Source organism: Anneissia japonica, unplaced genomic scaffold, assembly GCF_011630105.1.
Source record: "Anneissia japonica isolate Jap-2015-1 unplaced genomic scaffold, ASM1163010v1 scaffold69_len1423075_cov170, whole genome shotgun sequence".
NCBI lineage: Eukaryota > Metazoa > Echinodermata > Crinoidea > Comatulida > Comatulidae > Anneissia > Anneissia japonica.
In genome coordinates, this window is record NW_022748202.1 from 1,255,321 (window position 1) to 1,274,181 (window position 18,861).

The following is an 18,861-nucleotide window of genomic DNA, read 5'->3' on the forward strand; positions in this document are numbered from 1 at the left end:
GTTAATAAATAATAACTTTGCTGTATTCGGTTGCATATCCTTCAATTGGATGGTAATCAATTTAAGGATTTTTGTAATAAAAGGTCTATTGGTGAAAACTACATTTTTTTATTTGTTTCTCGTTGGAATTATAATAATTTATTTGATCCTTTCAATTCAAATGAGCTATTCAAAATTGTATTTGAATTTTTTTGGTATTTCTGTCCTTTTGACTGATAGTACATCTTTAAATATTAAATAATTAATATTATATTACTAGCAGTTTCTAATATAAAGTAAAATGCTGCGAGTATACAATTCATGTAAATACTAATAGATAAATCAGTTCATAAAATAGTGTACTGATTTTCAGTTTTAGTATTAAAGGTTGGTAGAAATGTATGATTTGGTGAATGGGTTCCAAAAATGTTGTTTACAATGCTTCAAAACAACACAATAATATACTAATAGATAGTAGTCGATCTTGTTTTATTGTTCAACACAATAGGCTTCAGAGTATTTAAATATGTAAACAAAAAGTGTTATCCACAATAGCCTTCACAGTATTTAAATCTGTTTTAACAAAAAAAAAAATACTTAAAACTTTTTAATATTTTCTCAATATTTAAAACTGTTTAAAAAAAGTGGCTAAATGAAGAACATGCCTCACAGAAATGTTTTAAAAAAATGGTTTATGCATATCATGCTTCTCAGTATTTTAATAAATCTTTAAATAAAATGTTTTAGCCACAATATGCTTTTCATTTTTAAATAAATGCTTTATCCACAATATGCTTTTTAATATTTAAACTTGTTTAAATACTACAGTATTTAAACCGGTTTCGAAGTAGCATCTTCATTAGGTAAATGACCTAATCTGAGATAATTTTGTCATCGGCCGATGTCATCCGATGACGTGCACCCTCTGTTCCCTGGGTTGGTGTAGAAGGTCATTATAAATATGATGACGTCTTAATTCGACAGTGCTCCCGTGCTGCAGTGACCAGTGAAATAATGTGCTTTTCGAGACAGGTACCATTTGTGAATAAAAGGAGCTGTTATCCGAAACCAGGTAAAGAGTTTTCTTAATTGCTAATGAATTAAATATCGCTTGTACCAAACCTAGAGGTTGTCGTACAGGCAAAAATAAAGGAAGGTCAATACCTGTTAGGATTACAACACGAAAGACGCCGAGGCACAATTTTACTAACAGGCAATCAACACTTGTTGAAGTAAAAATAACCAAATCTCACATACATAATAGGAAACGAAATCCAGCTTTTCTTCCTAAAATTGTTGCCATTAACGCATGGTCAATTCTGAACAAATTTAATGAACTGGATTTGCTTTTTAATAATTACAATATCGACAAAGCTGTTATAATCGTGGATAAACCAACAAACGGCACCTGAATTGTATACTGTTAACTCTTTTAACTCATTCAAAATGTGTAGACAGCACAAACGAGGCGGAGGTGTCATAATCTATGTTAAGGATAACATTAAGGCCTTAAACTTTATATATCTACACATCATGATATGCTGTTATTTTCCCCATTTTCAATGTTAAAACAACAATTTTTAACAATTTGGTGATGGTTTCTGCCTGAGAAATGCCTGAAATAATAAACTTTGAAGGCCGATTTCTCAGATATTGTTCTTTAAACAGCTGTATGTTTAAACGCTTGTAACTTCATAACGAAGCATCAGATTTCAATGATTCTTTTACTATTTTATAGCTCTCATTTTACTTTTTACCATTGTATTAATAACTAAAAATTGATTTTTGCGATGAGTGCAAATTGCATAAATAAATTTCTCGCTAAGCATTTTCAAAAACATCAAGCAATCGATACTAACTTTCCTCCTGCTAACTTGCCAAGCCATGTGCCTCCTCCCCAATTTCACCCCTGGGAGATCTATGACGATTTGAAGAGGGTATCTGTTTCAAAGGCAGGGGGTCCAGACAATAGTCCACAGAAGGTCATCAAGGAATGTGCATTTGAACTTAGCCTTCCTGTGTCTCATATCATCAGTGCATCCCTTGAACAAGGAGTTGTTCCAACTCAGTGGAAGGAGGCAAATGTCATCCCCCCCCCCTCAATTGAAAAACTGAGACCTATCTCTCTCACCCCAACACTCGCAAAATTGTGGAAAAGAGAGTTTCAAAATCAATAATTAAGGCAATTGAACCATTTATTGATTCACAGCAATATGGGAATCAAAAAGGTGTGTCGACCACCCACTGCTTGATAGATGTGTACCATAAACTAATATCGGAAGCAGAAAAACCTGGTAATGTCAGTACACTTGCTTTGACTGATTTTACCAAAGCTTTTGATGTAATTGATCTCTCATGTGGTGTTCCACAGGGAACTATACTTGCCCCTCTTATCTTTCTTTGTGTTATCAATTCCGCTTTTAACCTAAATCCATATAATGCAGGATCTGAACATCCATGTCTGGAAATATGTTGATGATCTGACACTTGGAGAAAATAATAAAATTGGCTCTCCGAGTTCCATTCAATCTTGCCTGGAACTTTTACAGCATGGTCAGTGAGAAATAAATTATATCTTAATCCCTCCAAGTGTCAGATCATGCAGGTGTATTTTGTTTGTAGGAGATTACCAGACATAGATTTTCACATCTCGCATACCATACTCCCAATTGTTAACAGAGTAAAACTCCTCGGGGTGGTAATTCAAGACGATCTTAAATGGGATAGTCATATCGATCAAATTGAAAGAAATTCTAACAAAAAAATGTTTTTCGCCCAACCCTCGAATATGCCACACCAGTTTGGAACTGGATTATCTGGAGAACACATCCATCGCCTTGAGAGGGTCCAAAAGCGCGCATGTTGCATTATTCTGGCACTTGAGTATGTTTCATACGAAAGTGTCCTAGCAGCGCTCGGGCTGGAGTCGCTCCCTGACCGCAGGTCCTCTATCCGCAGAAGGTTTGCCCAGAAATCAGTTATTAATCAAAGGTTTCGTCATTGGTTCCAAACCTCCAATAATACCCCATCAATGCATCTCCGTAATCCCAGAAAATTTGAAACTGTTATTCCTAGAACAGAAAGGTTTAGAAATAGCCCTATAACTTTTCTCACCAAACTTCTTAATCAAATAAATTAATCCATTCCTAGGTGTCCTTTCTGCGAGAGTGTTGACTTGAGCTCTGGGGGCGGATCCTGCCCGGGTGGTGTTTTGGGTGCAACAGTGCCAGTGGTATGCGGGCGTCTGTGCCCTCGGTTGGTTTGATATTAGTTTAAATTTCATTAGTTTGTTTTTGAATTTTTTTACTATTTTTAAATTGGAAATTTTAATGTTTGTGCATATTAATTAATATAGAAATTTTTAAATAATAATTGTAACTAATTAAAATAATAATAATATTGACTATTTTAATTGATCTTAATAATGATAATGACTTATTGTAAATATAATTCAGGTTTTCTATTTTGTAAATTGAATCCCCAATTCAGCCTCTGGCTGGTAAGGATTTGATATTGTAGTTGTTTTGTTTGAATTTATGAATAAAAGATACCGAGATATATATGTAATAGCTTGTAGGTTCCTTATCTCCATTCATGTTGTTATTTTTCCTTTGCGATGCCGTATATGTGGGAGAAACTGGAAGACCTCTACATACCAGACCAGCCAAACATAAAGCAGACAACAATCTGCAAACGAAAGTACATGATTGTGTAAATTAACATATAAGATTGAAGAGCAATATTTGCTACCAAATTCACACATAAAAGCTGTTTTACTAACATATATATTCAACATAATTATCGATTACTATTATTTTATTCGATATTTTATTAGATGTTGATTTTATAGTAAGATATTTGGAGATCAAAATATATTCCTACTGTACCTCCTAAGTATAATCATGGAAAACAAATTTATCGCTACAAAATTACAATATGGCGTCTATGTACCTGTACATGATTGTGTAAATTAACAAAATAACATTAACAAAATCAAAATATACACCTACCTATAAAAATATTTATCGTCACAAAATTACAGGCATCTATAATGAGCCTGTTGCCACATACAGACATCAAAATAATCTGGCAATTTCTAATTATTTAATATCAAATAGAAAAATAACGCTGTTCATTGGCCCTAACTTAACCTAAGCCTAGATCTACCCTAGGTAGAGAAGCTAATGGAATACCTAATATTAGGTTAGACCTCCTAGACTCAAATTGAAAGACTAGGCCTAGCAACATTCGGCCTAGGCCTAATTAAATTATAAAAAAGCACAACTATAGCTGCACTAAAAAATCTCACAAACAGGACACAATCACACTGATCTAAACATCACTAAAATTATCATGACCTTAACACTTCGAAGACTTGACATAATCAATGTTTGAAAATGGAATAGTTACCGATTCAATTCTAACTCTAAACGAACACATCGGACACCGTCAAGCTCTAAACTGGATTGAAAGCCACACCGCCAGGTCCTTAGAATCTCGAAAAGGCTCCTAAAAGCACCAAAATTTTATCGCGCTTTCAAGTTGAAAACCGAAAACGATCAGACGCTCTCCGGAAAATTCATCTTGAGTCCTGGTAAAAATCGAAATTTTTACTGGCGTACGTCGAAATTAGTGTCGCTGCTCGCTGACTCGCAGCAATAAGCACAAAATCAGAAGAAAAAAGCTGACATTCATGGCATAAATAGTAGTTTTGATATTTTTTATATTGAGACAAATATATGAAATAAAAGTTAAACGTTCTGCTGTCTTTCATACTCGGTACTTACCAGAAGCAGTTTACAGCTAATCGCATCTGTTCTTGCATCAAAAGGAGGCTCTGCACAATTGTCAAGTAATAGTACATTGAACCGCAACAAATCTGCAAAAAAGCAATTTACATATTTGATATAAAGCCCTGTCCAGACTATCAAATTTTATTTGACAGAAACATGTGGCATGCCTAAATATGGTAATGATGACATCACATCATGACCATATACAGGCACATCATGACTATATATGGGTATACAGTTTATTTGTCAAAGAAAAATTGATAGTGTAGACCCCTGTTCCACAACCTTTTCAGCCCACAACCCAAATTATATGTCATACACTCAGACGCGACCCATCAAACCAGAAGCCAAATTTCTCCCAAAACTGGGTTGCGAACCATAGGTTGCGGAACGGTGGAGTAGACAGAGCTTAATGATTCCAAGTAAAACATATAATTTGGCTCGCTGGCCATGCAGGGGTCTCTGCCGGGAAACCTGGTTACATAGCTCTTTCAACCATTACCCATCGACACCAGCTTCTATAAGGTAATTTATAAATAAAGTAAAAAAACATGGAAGTTTTACAAAGTTTGTAGGAGATGGATATTTTCCAGCAGATTCTTAATAAGACATAAGATGCACAATAACTAAGATATTCCTGATGAATATGCCAGATTGTTCAACAATATGATATTTATGCACAGAAAGTGTATAAAACTGTAGTAAAAAATACAGGCAGCACTTTAAGACTAAGAAAATGTAGTTAACCGAGAATAAGCTTTTGTTCATGCAGTGAACTTCTTCACTCATAATATCATGATAATGATAGTGGTGTTCGTAACATTGTTACCACCCGTCTCGCATCGTGCGGGACAGCCACGCATTTTAAAACTGATTTTGGTTGAAACATAAAGATATTATTAATTTATCACACATTTAGCACAGTTCTATGCATGACAAAAATTATTACGAATTCAGGGGAAAATGTATTTAAAATTATAAGAAATTGGTTTTATTAAAAATATAAAACTGTCATGCAGTAACTTGCGTCATTAGACAGATATTTACATGAACACTTAATTCACTGACGTGTTACTAAAAATTTATCAGCATGCCTACTCATTTTTTATTTGTGTATAATTTGGGTGCTCAAATTAAATGTAATGGCTTTATAAAAAATATTTTTTTTATAACAGCTTACTGTAAATATGCTCAGATCGTCGGTGAGGCTGGGGCCCTAGACAGTGGCATATATTTGGGGGTTACTCGATTCCTCACACATCCCCTCCCAAAAGAGATCATGGTCAAGTTGTTGAAAAGCACATAAAATCACCTTATTCTGGGAGTTAGCACACACTTAACTGATCATTAAGCCCCCTCAGTTCACCTCCATGCCCCTACCACCCCCACCAAGTCAACTGGAGTAGTCACGCATTTTAAATCTCTAAAGTTGGTAACTATGTCGTAATTATGATAAAGATGGTGGTGGTGGTGATGATGACAATGATTATGAGGTGACAGGTGATACTAATGAATAAAAAGATGTTTACACAAACAATGCTCTATATCAGTATATGATGATGCTGATGATGATGATGATGATAATGATGATGATAATGATACTGAAATTTGTGATGATGTTAGTGATGATATCGATGATGTTACTATTGGTGATGATGATGGTGAATATATTACAATGGACATGATGAATTAATTTTTACTACTAACAAATTACTAAAAGAAGAATATGTAAAAACAATAATAAAAATATCCGTCTAATATAGGGTGTCATAATTCTATTCTCATCAAACCATCTGAGCATACAGAAACTAACAAACAATTTTAAGTGCAACACTTATAAACTAAAATCTTTTCCATGACTTCAAGGCTCTTAAAACTCTTTAAATACACATAACTACCCCTTTGCAACACAATCTTATAAAATCTGCAACCTGTTTCTGCATACAAAAATCCTTTACTATGCTCAATAACTTCATAAAATTCAATACAATATTTAGAAATTATGGAAATTAATGTCCAATTATATAAGGAATGGAAAATAAAATTAGATGATTATTTGGGAATGTTGGTACTGTACTGTATAACACATCTAATTTACTAGGCTGGAATAGAAGGCGAGGAGGAGAAGGAGAGAGGAGATGGGAGAGTGCTTTATAAACTGCTGATGCCAAGGTCCATGTTAATTTAGCAGAACTAAAAATACTTGGACTTAACCACTGAATTCCTAATTCCAAAACAATAATACCACATCACTTACAGCTTTAAAGTTCCAATTACAAACCATTTTCTGTGCTCTACCAGCCAATCCAATTGTTTCTAAATCCATCAATCTTAAATTATTTAAAAAGAGACCCTCTAAGAAATTCTGAGGCTTTTCACCTTTGCAAGAGGAGCATCATTTTCAAGGCTGTATGGTGTCGCGATCTTGGGAAGTTTGGCTGAAAAAGATAAATGAATAAATAATGTATCTTAACAATTCTAAAGCAAAATTTACGAGCAATTAATTTTTCACAGGATATTTTATACCTGATAATATGTTGACAACCCAGCTTTGTTGATTACCTAATTTTTTGTATGTAAATTTCCTTAACATTTAATAATATCTTACATTTTCTCCTGAATATTTGTTATCAAATCTTATTTGGTTTAAGAGCTCAACGGTGTAAAACTGTCAACAAAAGGAAATTAAATAAAGCATTGATGTATAATATACTATGAAAACATTTGTATTTGAAAAGTGGAATTGAGAACACTACACACAAAGAAAATTAAAATGATGTTTGTTTTCATAACGGATTAAACCAAGGCCTCTATCAACTAAGTAATCGCATCAAACCTTTACAGAACACAGAGTGGGTTCACAGAGAGACTTCTGCAAATGGAGAGACAACTCAGTCCCACCAAGGATGTAGCTGAGGAACACACATTTACTATGGCTGTGACATGTCTAGATAGCCAGAAATGGAATTCTCAGACTTCAGGTACAGTATATTGAAATTTAAAATATTGAGTGGTGAAGATGAGAAGTGAGGCTCAGTTTTCAACTTGAAGCTGACCTTGAAAAAAATAATCAACTCAATTCAATTCTACAACCCACATCCCCTGGGTGAAGAGAAAATGTAGAAAAAAACAACTTCCATAAAATAAGTAAAATAAGTGACTTTTGACACTCAATCTTCTGATGCAAAGCTTTACTGTTATGATTCATGTTGCAATAAAAAAAAATATGCTGTGACCTGCTGAGCTGCAAACAATAAATAATCATTCTTGTTAAACAACCATAAATCAGCAACAGAATTGTTCTAAAAAAATGACAAAAACAAAACTAAATATTAAATCTCATACAAATTCTTAATGGTAGTAACATTAATCATAAATGAAAAATTGGAAACAAAATTAGAATAAGCAAATAAACTTACGTTTATCAGGTGGAATGGGTGATGGAAACTTCTTCAGGTCCTTTCTAAGCAAGATAATTGGATTCTGAGCCGTGGTCTCTGGATAGTTCCTGTTATCCATAGAGATAGTATTCACATCTAGGATCTGATCTTTGAAACACAAAAGTTGCTGTTCTGTTGAAATGTGCGTCTCCTCCTCAACACTTTTCGTAAACTTGTCCCATCCACTCCCTGGATGAATGTAGATGTTGACTGTTTGCGCAGTGACCGCATTGAACACATGTACCTTCTGAAGATTAAGAATTTCCTGGACCATGTGGAAGTAATCATTGAACGACAACATTTTATCCAGTTCACATTCCAACAACCCAGCAAGCAACAGTCGGACTTGCCTCTTAAGAGGTCTAAATAAAAAGAAGCTTCAATGAGTCGTGGTGTAAAACAAGAAATATATGTCCATTTAGGTTACAAGTACTTTGATTTTCAATGCTGTGAATGAACCTTTTATTTTGGTTAATATAATAGTGCCCTCTATTGCACTAAAATCACAGAAAATGAACCTGTCCTTCAATACTATGACAGTTAATCTTAAATATTAAGCCAGTTGAGCGTCTGGGAGAAGCAGAAAAAAAATATTATGCTTATCTTTACGGCTTCCCAAACCCATTGCCTACCTGACAGAAACATCCTGAATCTATTTATAGCGCCCTCTATCTCACTTAAATCATACAAAAAAATGTCTTTCAATACTAAGTTAACTTTTGATTTAGGGCAATGTAAGGTAATATGTAACATAGTACCACCTTTCACACTAAAATAATACAAAAATAATTTGTCTCTGTAAAATATATGAGTTAACCTTGTAATAATTGCCAGAGATAATTGTTAAAATATAGTGCCCTCTATAACAATAAAAATCATACAAAAATAACATTCAAATTATGCCTACTTAGCACTATTTATCTCAATAATATATAAACAATATTACTATCTTTTGATAAATGTATCAATTTAGACTAATATTTATCTATCACACTAAAATCAGAAAAAAACAATCTGTTTTTAAATATTATGAAGGTTAACATTGCCATTTATAACAACTATTGGCACACTATACTAAAATCATTAAAAATAGTTTTTTGATACTAAGGTTTCCTTTCAAGATATTTATAGTACTTTTTCCTAGGAGAGTACTCATTAATATCATAAAAAAAATCATAGCAGATACACATTCATGGAAGCATACACTAGCTTGGTATTTAAATACACAGTACAATCATTCCTGATGATTACATATGTTGATATACTGAATCTCAACACGATGGTGTGCATTTCAATACTTGGGAGTATGTATTATTATAGTTCCAGTACAATATTGATATACTGTATAACTAAAAATTAATGCAATATACAGTCATTGTGAATTTCAATACTATGTTAATTTGTTTTATGCTATAACAATAGAATTCGTTGCCAATAGTAACAACTGCATGCAATCATGTACAGTACAATTAGCGTATAATGTATTGGCTCCATTATCAAACCAAAATTGTCATTTCCAATGAATTAGCTTTGGCTTGGCTAGTAGCTGTATGTGCTTACTAATTCCGCTTCAGTAGCTTTGGCTTGACTAGAATCAATCTCAGCCTCCAGTGAAAATAGGAGCTTGAATAATAGTTTTGGGTAATGACTAATTTTCTATTTCATATACTGTAATTTTTTTAAAAGTTTGTTATGCCCCTTTTCCCCCAGTTAATATAAAAAAATCTGTATCTGTATCTCATTATCCATTCCCAATTTTTTGTCAACACCTTGTGTCTTGATTTGAAAGCTCATGAGAACTTCATTTGAAAGATGTATTCTTATAAACACATGCAACACAGTTTGACAACTGACCTTGGTAAATGACATGTTTCCGGGAGTTGGCTGGACCAATCAATCTTTCCATTTGGTGATTCATGTTGGACACCGCTGATCACGCCATTCGGTTTCTTTGTAGTCAGAAAAATCCTAAAAGAAAAATAATATGTGAAGTGAAATCACAAGCTAATGGATAAGGTTTACTCACCTCCAAGTATCTAATACAGTACCAGGTTCACATGATTGAAAAGTACTAAATATGAACAAATTGTAACAAGGATATTTTCCATCCTTTAAAAATACAAAGGATACCTCAGTAAAAAGGCATACCTCAAAAAGGCCTGTAAAGTTGTTTAGCAATTATATTGTGCATAGTAATGGGGACCAGCTTATCTTTCTTTCAATATGTCTTCACTCTACATATAAATTGTACCCACATTTTACAATGGTTTTGTAATTGGCTGTGTGAGAAAATAGTCGCACCCTTAGTTGCGTTCAAGTAGCACCAGCTCACCTAATCATCGAGCACCCTCCCATTTCAACTTTGTTCCCCCCATTAGCCCTCCCCTCATTTCAAGACTCCTAGATACGCTAATGGTGAAAGCAATGAATCTCGGTAGGGAAACATCAGAAGGGATATTTTTGTGGATATTCACATGACATATTTTGTCATGTGAATCAGGCATAGGATAAACAACACAAAAGAAAGTCACTTGATTTGTTACTTGTGACTGAACCAATCTCCAGGTCTTGAAAATTGTTCTTACTTTGAAATGGAAGATATCCAAAACTAGACCTAAATATCTTCTGCAGATGTTGATTACCTAAAAACAGATGAATCCATATCAAATAATTCCACTAACTGAAGTTACACTACCTCTGTTCAAAGGCCTGAAAAAATATGTACACTATTAGATAAAGAAATAAGGCAACGATTTGAAGCACTTTGAGATGTTTAAACATGGAAATCACTATACAGAATATGCAAAAAATACTATTATTATTTTTATAGGATATATCCATTACATATTAGCATTAAACAAAATAGATACTGTGCGAGAGAGGCATAGTTTGTATTAATTATTATAAAGCCTCAAAACAATTAAAATGAACCCTCTAGACATAAAATTGGGTTTCTCATTGGATTGCTTCTAATTTAATAATAATCATTAAGCAAGATTGAAACTGGATTGGTAAATAAATACATCCGCGTATTCAAATTTTGTATCACAATTATTTTCAGATTAGAGCATGCATTAGTACATATCCATTAAACTATTTTCGATTTAAGTGTCTGTCACATGAGTCCGTTGTCATTTTACTTTCAGGCATTAGAAATCGTACTGAGGAACATTTGAATATTAATTTTAGTTGAGAGCAATGAATAATGTGACAAGCTGTCACAATGTAAGTCTCTTACTACTAAACTATAAAGATGTGGTGTACATTTAATCACAGTTCAAGTATTATTTTGTTCCTAGTGGGAGAAAAAGTAGAGCATTAACAATTTGAAATGTTTTCTAATCAAATCTGAAGAGTGCCTCAAAACATATCTAAGGTATCAACCAAGAAACATTTGTCAAATCATCATGTCATACATATTTTCTTTAATATATTTGATTTTCCTGGGTTGCAGGACAACTAATTTTGTCATGTCACTATGCATAATATGCTGTTTGGAAGTCCACAGCAACATTCGTAAAGTAAAGATCCTTTGCCAACAGAGGAAAACCACCCTAGTTGGCAATTGTTGTTTTCCAAGACAATTTTTTCAACACAGCAGCAGAGCGGACATATACTAAACACTACCGGGAACCAGCTAAACGTGATCAATTACAAACTTTTACCACCAGGAAATAGGTATATTTATTTATTATTTATTTATTACACTATTTTTAAAAAGGAACTCTTACAGCACAAAGCCGACTAGAAGAGGCTTGTTGCAGTTCTTACTGAAAAATTTCACAATTTTTAGAAAAAAATCTATTATGGTTTTTCTATCTGCAACACATTCCTTTGATTGTACTGCACATTAGAAGACAAGAGTGTAAGAACTAAACCTCTTTACAAAACAAAAACGTAATAAACTTTTCTGATTAATAATACATTATTACACACCTTGCTCTACAAATCCTAGTTTTTTTTTCAAAAACTTTTAAACATTTTCGGGATTAAACATTTAAATTTTAATCTCCAGTGTGCAGGATTTGTACTGTATCAAGCTCTAGTGGATTTTGGTGCTGTTTAATATAAAATCATTATCAGAGCTCATACAGGACAATACTGTTTTTATAAATGTATAAAAAATGCAAAAATAAACTGCCCAATAGAAACACTGTGCAGAATTAAAAAGCCTAATATAAACTGTTTAAAGTTCTTTATTATTTTATAAACAAATTAAAAATTATTTATATTGATTTACACACTATTAATTTCTATGACAAATGTGTGTCATTTTCTCAAACGTCATAACATGCCTACATATGGGAACATAGTTATTTGTCATAAAACTTGACAGTGAGGGCAGAGCTTTATCATATCCAAAACTATGATTCCTGCTACAATGGGAATTAAACACAACAATGGAGTGTTGCCAATTCACACTGTATATCATCACATGAACTTGAAGAACTGCCATTTTAATATAAGATGGAAAGATCAGTTAGAACACACAATGAAAACTACGGATATTAGAAAAAAATAAATACAAATAAAATTAAAATTCTTGCTAGTATGAGATGAAGGTGCTATGTGCATTTGTAAACTACTGTGCGTTACCATTACATTTCCCTTCTGCCAGAAACAATAACTTGCCTTTGGTTTGAACTTTCCTATGAAAAAAAAGTTTGAACCAATACATCAATGGCATTCACTGTTCCTGAAACACTATAGTGAAATATAAAATATTAATCCAAACAATACAAATTAATAATAATGATACAGGTCTCTCTCCAATTAAAGACCAATTTTCTTTGGTCCCATATTAATTAATGTCTTTTATCTTTATTATTCTAATTAGAGACCAAGCTGCTAACCATGGATATTAACTGTCTTTCATCTTTATTATTCTAATTAGCGACAACGCTGCCAAAGACCATGGAAACCTTGTCCCAAAAGTGGTCTTTAAATGGAGGAAGACCTGTACTTCCATAAATTACTATAATATGTAACCAGCGGCATACTTAGGGAAAGCATGAGGCACATGCACCAGCAACTTGCGCCTCACAGTCGCCCCACCATTGAAAATGTTTGAAGCAAAAAATTTGCACTCAAGTAGATAAAAATCAGCTCATATCACTGTATTTTGCAGTCTAGCACCCCTTACTTAGTCGTTGAGCCACCACCTCACTTTGTGCCCCATCAGCTATCCCCATTTCAAGACTCCGAAGTAGGCCACTGTAACATTATCTTAGGTGAATATAGTGTTTGTTCTAAAATATAACATGAATAGAGAGTGTGTACTGTAGATGAAAAATATACATTAATTCAATATGGCTGAGAATAATCAAATACTAGCATGTGGCAAATCAATAACTACATAAAATGATAAATTGCTTGTATTCTAATGAGTGTTACAGACAGAAAACTAATAGTAAATAGTATTCAATGAAGACACAATATTCAGATTTTAGGAATCCGTTTTGAGTGCAGTTTCACTTAAGGTCACTTTAAATGACACTTCTGGTATATGTATTGTACAAATACTGGAATTTTGCATTTTTCTTAGATATGATATGATAAGTATCGATAGAAATGTCATTTATATGAATTATAGCAACAAGGCATTTTCTCAATTAGCAGATGTTTGTCCATTGTCTGTATTTAAATACAAACAAAGGCTACTACAGCAAATTACCAATAGCCATTGATTTAATTATTCAAATGTCAGCCAACTAAATTGTTAGTTGTGAAACAGTAATATTAATCTGAAAACTACAATCAAGCTAAACATAAGTAAACAAATGTATGGCTGCATTCTTCTTTTATCTTGGTGGCGAGACAGCAACGATCAAATATAATTGTTTTTGAGCGTTGTTGCCTCCTCGCCAAACTTGTTTTCTTGCCAAAGGGATAAGTTGCGGATTGTAGTGAGGCAGAATTATTAATACCTTCTGCCTTATTGTATCTTTCATATCCTTTCAATATTTTCTATAGATGAATTTTTATGTAGTTTTTTTATTTTTTTTTTATTTTATAAAATGTAAAAAAATCTTTTAATACTTGTTTTTCATTGTTCTTTTGCAAGTTAGAGGTTTAGAGAGAATTCACCTATGGTGTCGGGCTTCAGCCCATTTTTCTCTCTGGGCATGCCACTAACTTGTCCTTTTGTATTTCCTGTTTGTGTTTTTTACTCTGTATAACATGGCGTATATATAATAAATAAATATGAAACAACTACTGGTGGATGAGTAAAATGTGCAAAACAATACACTAGATGCACAATGTTTCAAGATGGCATACACATTGATTATATCACAGCAAATTGTCATACAGTATCAAGATTTGAAGATTTGGAAAGTCATGTATGACAGTATTTCCAGATTGAAATATAGTTGGTAATTTGTTGACAAGTTTCTTATCAGATATAAAATTTCTTGCACTGTATAATCCAAAATGGCAGAAGAGTAGTATGCTAAGTGTGAATCACAAGCACGTATCTACCTATAGTAAATGTCTGTGGTAATCATGGAGGAAAATATATTTCCTCTATGGTTTTAAATAATCTCAAATTCCTTCACATCAATATACCACATAATAATTTAAGATGCAAATACAAAGTATCCTCAATTTTACTTAGTTATAGTACATAACACAGTTTCCCTACTGAGCAACTACCTACCAAGCAGTCATATGGCTGAGTCTCTCCAAAAGTTTAACCTAGATTTTTCAACTGATGTATGAAACATTAATATATTTCTGAAAAAATTACATTTTCCAAGATAATGGAAGCAATATAAATATCCAGCATAACCAAACATCACATTAGAAATTCACATTCAAATGGTACTCATGAGCATGTCTGTTCAAAGTGCGACAAAAATAATTACTGTATTTCTTGGATTTTCCAAGGGCAAGTAATATGACTTCATAATATGTACAACAGCAGCAATAGCTTACTGTACCACTATATTAGCCATATAACCATCACACAACTAGGATATTTATGTTGTCTTTTCTATGGTACAAAATTACTATTATGGAAACAGTTACTTTCCAAATATTTACTCTTTCACAATGAGAAAATATGAATTTTGTATTAAATTTCACAAATATCCAACAGAAGTCTGTCACAATCTAGAAATGTAATTTTTTCCCAATCTGGAAAATTCCCAAATATCCAAAAGTAATCTGTCACAATCTGGAAACATGTCTTTTGTAACTGTTACTCCCTCATAATCTGAAAACAAGACATACTTTGTTCGTCTGAAAAATTGTCTTGTAACTTTCCAAATATATTGTCACAATCTAGAAATCAGACTTTTGAAATGTACCATATACTCTAAAAATGTGGGATTTTTAAATTTCAATAAATTTCTTTCAAATCTAGAAATGCCACTCTCCAATTATTGCCTTTATTCCAACATTGCGTTTATTTCAATATGGAAATTAAATGTTGTAACTTCCTAACTATTTACTTTAGAACAGAAGTAACATTTTTATGTAACTTTCCAAAAAACTACAAACTGTCAAACATGTTTACATCAATGTTAATGTACTGTATCATTCCAAATATTTACTTTATCCAAATCCAAAAAGCAAATATTTTATTAAAATGATGGAAGTCATTAGGATATCCCATCACATCATGCATTTCCATAATTCTTTCCAGTGATAACATCACAGTATCAAGAATCATTAATCCCATTATAGTGATTATGCTGTGCAACCATTGACATACTGTACCAATACCATGAAAAAAATGTGAAATGCCAAATGTTTGGTCGTAATTTCTTCATATCTATTAACTCTCATCAGAGGTAGACAAACGATGATTCAAATTCATGTTTACTTACATTGTTTCTCTATTTTTTCGGCCACCATAAGGCCTGAATGGTAATTGTCCAGTTGCAACATGGTAGAAGGTCACTCCAACTGACCACAAATCAATCTTAGCAGAATACCTGCCTCGATTTGCCACTTTCAGTACTGCCCTCTGGTACAAGTCTGGATGCTGCAGAAAAAAAAAGAACAATGAATGAGTAAAGCATTTTAACTTACTCTGATAATTTAATTATCAAATTGCAATTACAATTGTAAATTACAATTAGTAATTACCTTAACTACCATAAAACCTCCTTGTATCTCCAAACTCTCATCAGAGGTAGACAACGATAATTCAAATTCATGTTTACTTACATTGTTTCTCTATTTTTTCGGCCACCATAAGGTATGCTTCTATGTTTCCACCGTGGGTGGGTGTGAGTTTGTCTTTGTTCGTGTTCTAAATCTGCTTAACTATTTTTATGTAAAGGTCATACAACATTTTACAGGCTGTTTACTTTTCGTTGCATCTCTTTCATCCTTATCTTATTTATTATCATGATGTATTTTAATTGTATTCTTTTATTGAATTTTGATGGGAATAAAAGTATTGTATTGTATCGTATTGTAAAAATAGAAGCCTAATGGGCTTAATCTCAAAAAGGGGACCATCTCGAAAAGAAGCCCCCCCTCTATAGTTTGCAAAAGTAATCTTTAAAAGAAGCCCATGGGCTTGAATTACCTAATTGAAAAATGTTGTATATAGTAGTAGCTACTCCAAATATTTACAGCATTAATTTGAAAATAAGCTCCCTCTTTAGTTTGCTAAATTATTCTTGAAAAGAAGCCCATCTCGAAAATGAGCCCATTTAAATAAAAGCCTATAAGGGTCAAAAAAAAAAAAAAAAAAAAAAAAAAAAGGCTAGAGCCACTATATGAGATTTTATGGTATACTTATGAAAATGTCAAGGAAGTGTGTTTTATTACCAATAGTTCAAAAATGTGAATCTTGACCAACTGTCATACTAAGGAACAGAACTTGTTTAAAGTCAATGTCATTCAAAAACAACTCAGAATATATGTAATTTTTGTTGTAAGTATACAGCTATATAAGGTATATTTATAATCAACTCACTATTACTACTGTAATAAGGGCTAAACATTAATGTAACCCACCTAAATATATCCTTGTCATTTAATTGGTGGATTTGTATCACATGACTTGGGTATTTATTCATTGCATTACATGGCGAAACAATAGCAGATTTTGATTTGCATCACACTTTCTTTTTGTTCCAAATGCTTGTCCTATTGCCTCTACCTAAGACCATGTTTCATTGGTTGAAATAAAATGGACTACTTCATTCTCAGGAATGGTAGACCTGCCTTTCATTCATATTGTATCAAATGACATTCTATTTTAGGTATGTTTTGTATTCGTGCAATGGAAAAGATTGCGTATTCATTATTTACAACTTTCTACACAATTTAAGGAATGACAGATTACTCATACCAAATATTCTTCTGTCCCATAGAGAGACATGAACTCTCCTCCTTCTTGAAGTTCTCTAGCTGCGCCAAAATCTGCCAACTTATAAATAGATGTGTTATCCTCTGCGATAACTCTCATTATATTTCCTGGCTTCAGGTCCCGATGAACAATATTAGTTTCCCGTAGGTATTTCATTCCAGAGGCTGTATCAAAAAGGTATAGTCATACAATTAACTTAAAACTATTAGGTCAAGTAAGCTGAACCTGAAAAGGAAATGTAATGGTTATTGAACGCTAATATCTTACACAAGACTTCTGCTTCAAGTAGTATGTAGTTCCTATAAGCTATTGTCAGAGAAAGGTGTCTATTAAAAATTGAACAGGAAGTGTAGAGAAAATTGTGGTTAAAGAACATGAAAAATAGAATATTGATTGCCAAACCCTTCCGACAAGAACCTATACAGGGAGATTGGGAAAGGTCAATGCCACAAACAATTTTTTGACATTTAACTTCTGTTCTGAATCATATCTTTGAAAACATGGACACAAATTGGTTAGACTGTGAAAATAGTAAACAATGTCACTGCTTTATACTGACAGGTACGTATAACTGTACAGTGTTTGACAGAAGCAACAATGCATGAACTCATGCATGTTGTCAATCGATAGTATATTATTACGCATACAAATACAAACTGAATCGAGGAAACAATAGCTACCGGTACTATATAATTACATCGCATGACCTCATTCTTTGGGAAATGCGCCATCTATTTTTACATACGGAAGTACGGTCGCACAATACAGGTACTACTGAACTTGAACTCGATGACACAGTAATCTTGCTGCCTCCATCTTGGAAATCTACCGGTTGTTTCACATGTTAGCATATCATCAAAGGGGAGTAATCCAGCATTGAAAATATATTGTTTAGGCCATTTTATGGTTATTTATGGTCGTGGCTGTTCAGCACAATCAACTATGAATACATTGACTGGCAGCCATTGTGATATTTTTGTAAGCTAGGCTACAATCAGGAATAACACTAGGCAAGCATGCTGTCAATATAAAACAGGACCAGTTAGTGGTTGCAGGTTCATCTGGATAAGAAGACTGGCTGATGAACTCAAATTTTTAACATTGTACTATAAAGGTAAGCCTACTAAATATTCACCAATGTTTATTATTGTATAGAGAAAAAAAAACCCAATAAATCATATTTCTTGAAAAAATTTTGAAACTGTTAGGCCTAAACTAAATGGTATCACTGAATCTTTTGTGATTTATTCAGTCTTAGATATACATACATACATATATATACATACATACATACATACATATATATATATATATACTG

General features: G+C 32.9%; 1 protein-coding gene across 4 annotated transcripts in view; it reads right to left on the reverse strand.

Annotated features, from left to right (window-relative positions):
* LOC117120758 (serine/threonine-protein kinase TBK1-like) overlaps nucleotides 1-18,861 on the reverse strand; it is an 87,157-nt gene that overhangs the window by 33,508 nt on the left and 34,788 nt on the right. For all 4 annotated transcript variants that reach the window (XR_004447414.1, XR_004447416.1, XR_004447415.1 and 1 more), the window contains 6 exons: nucleotides 17,526-17,707; nucleotides 16,045-16,202; nucleotides 10,067-10,180; nucleotides 8,192-8,574; nucleotides 7,152-7,210; nucleotides 4,767-4,858 (listed from right to left, as the gene is read on the reverse strand). Coding sequence is in view for 1 of the 4 variants with exons in the window: in XM_033265839.1 (XP_033121730.1) it covers nucleotides 4,767-4,858; nucleotides 7,152-7,210; nucleotides 8,192-8,574; nucleotides 10,067-10,180; nucleotides 16,045-16,202; nucleotides 17,526-17,707 (988 nt within the window). In the remaining 3 variants the exon portion in view is untranslated. The remainder of the gene's footprint in view (nucleotides 1-4,766; nucleotides 4,859-7,151; nucleotides 7,211-8,191; nucleotides 8,575-10,066; nucleotides 10,181-16,044; nucleotides 16,203-17,525; nucleotides 17,708-18,861) is intronic.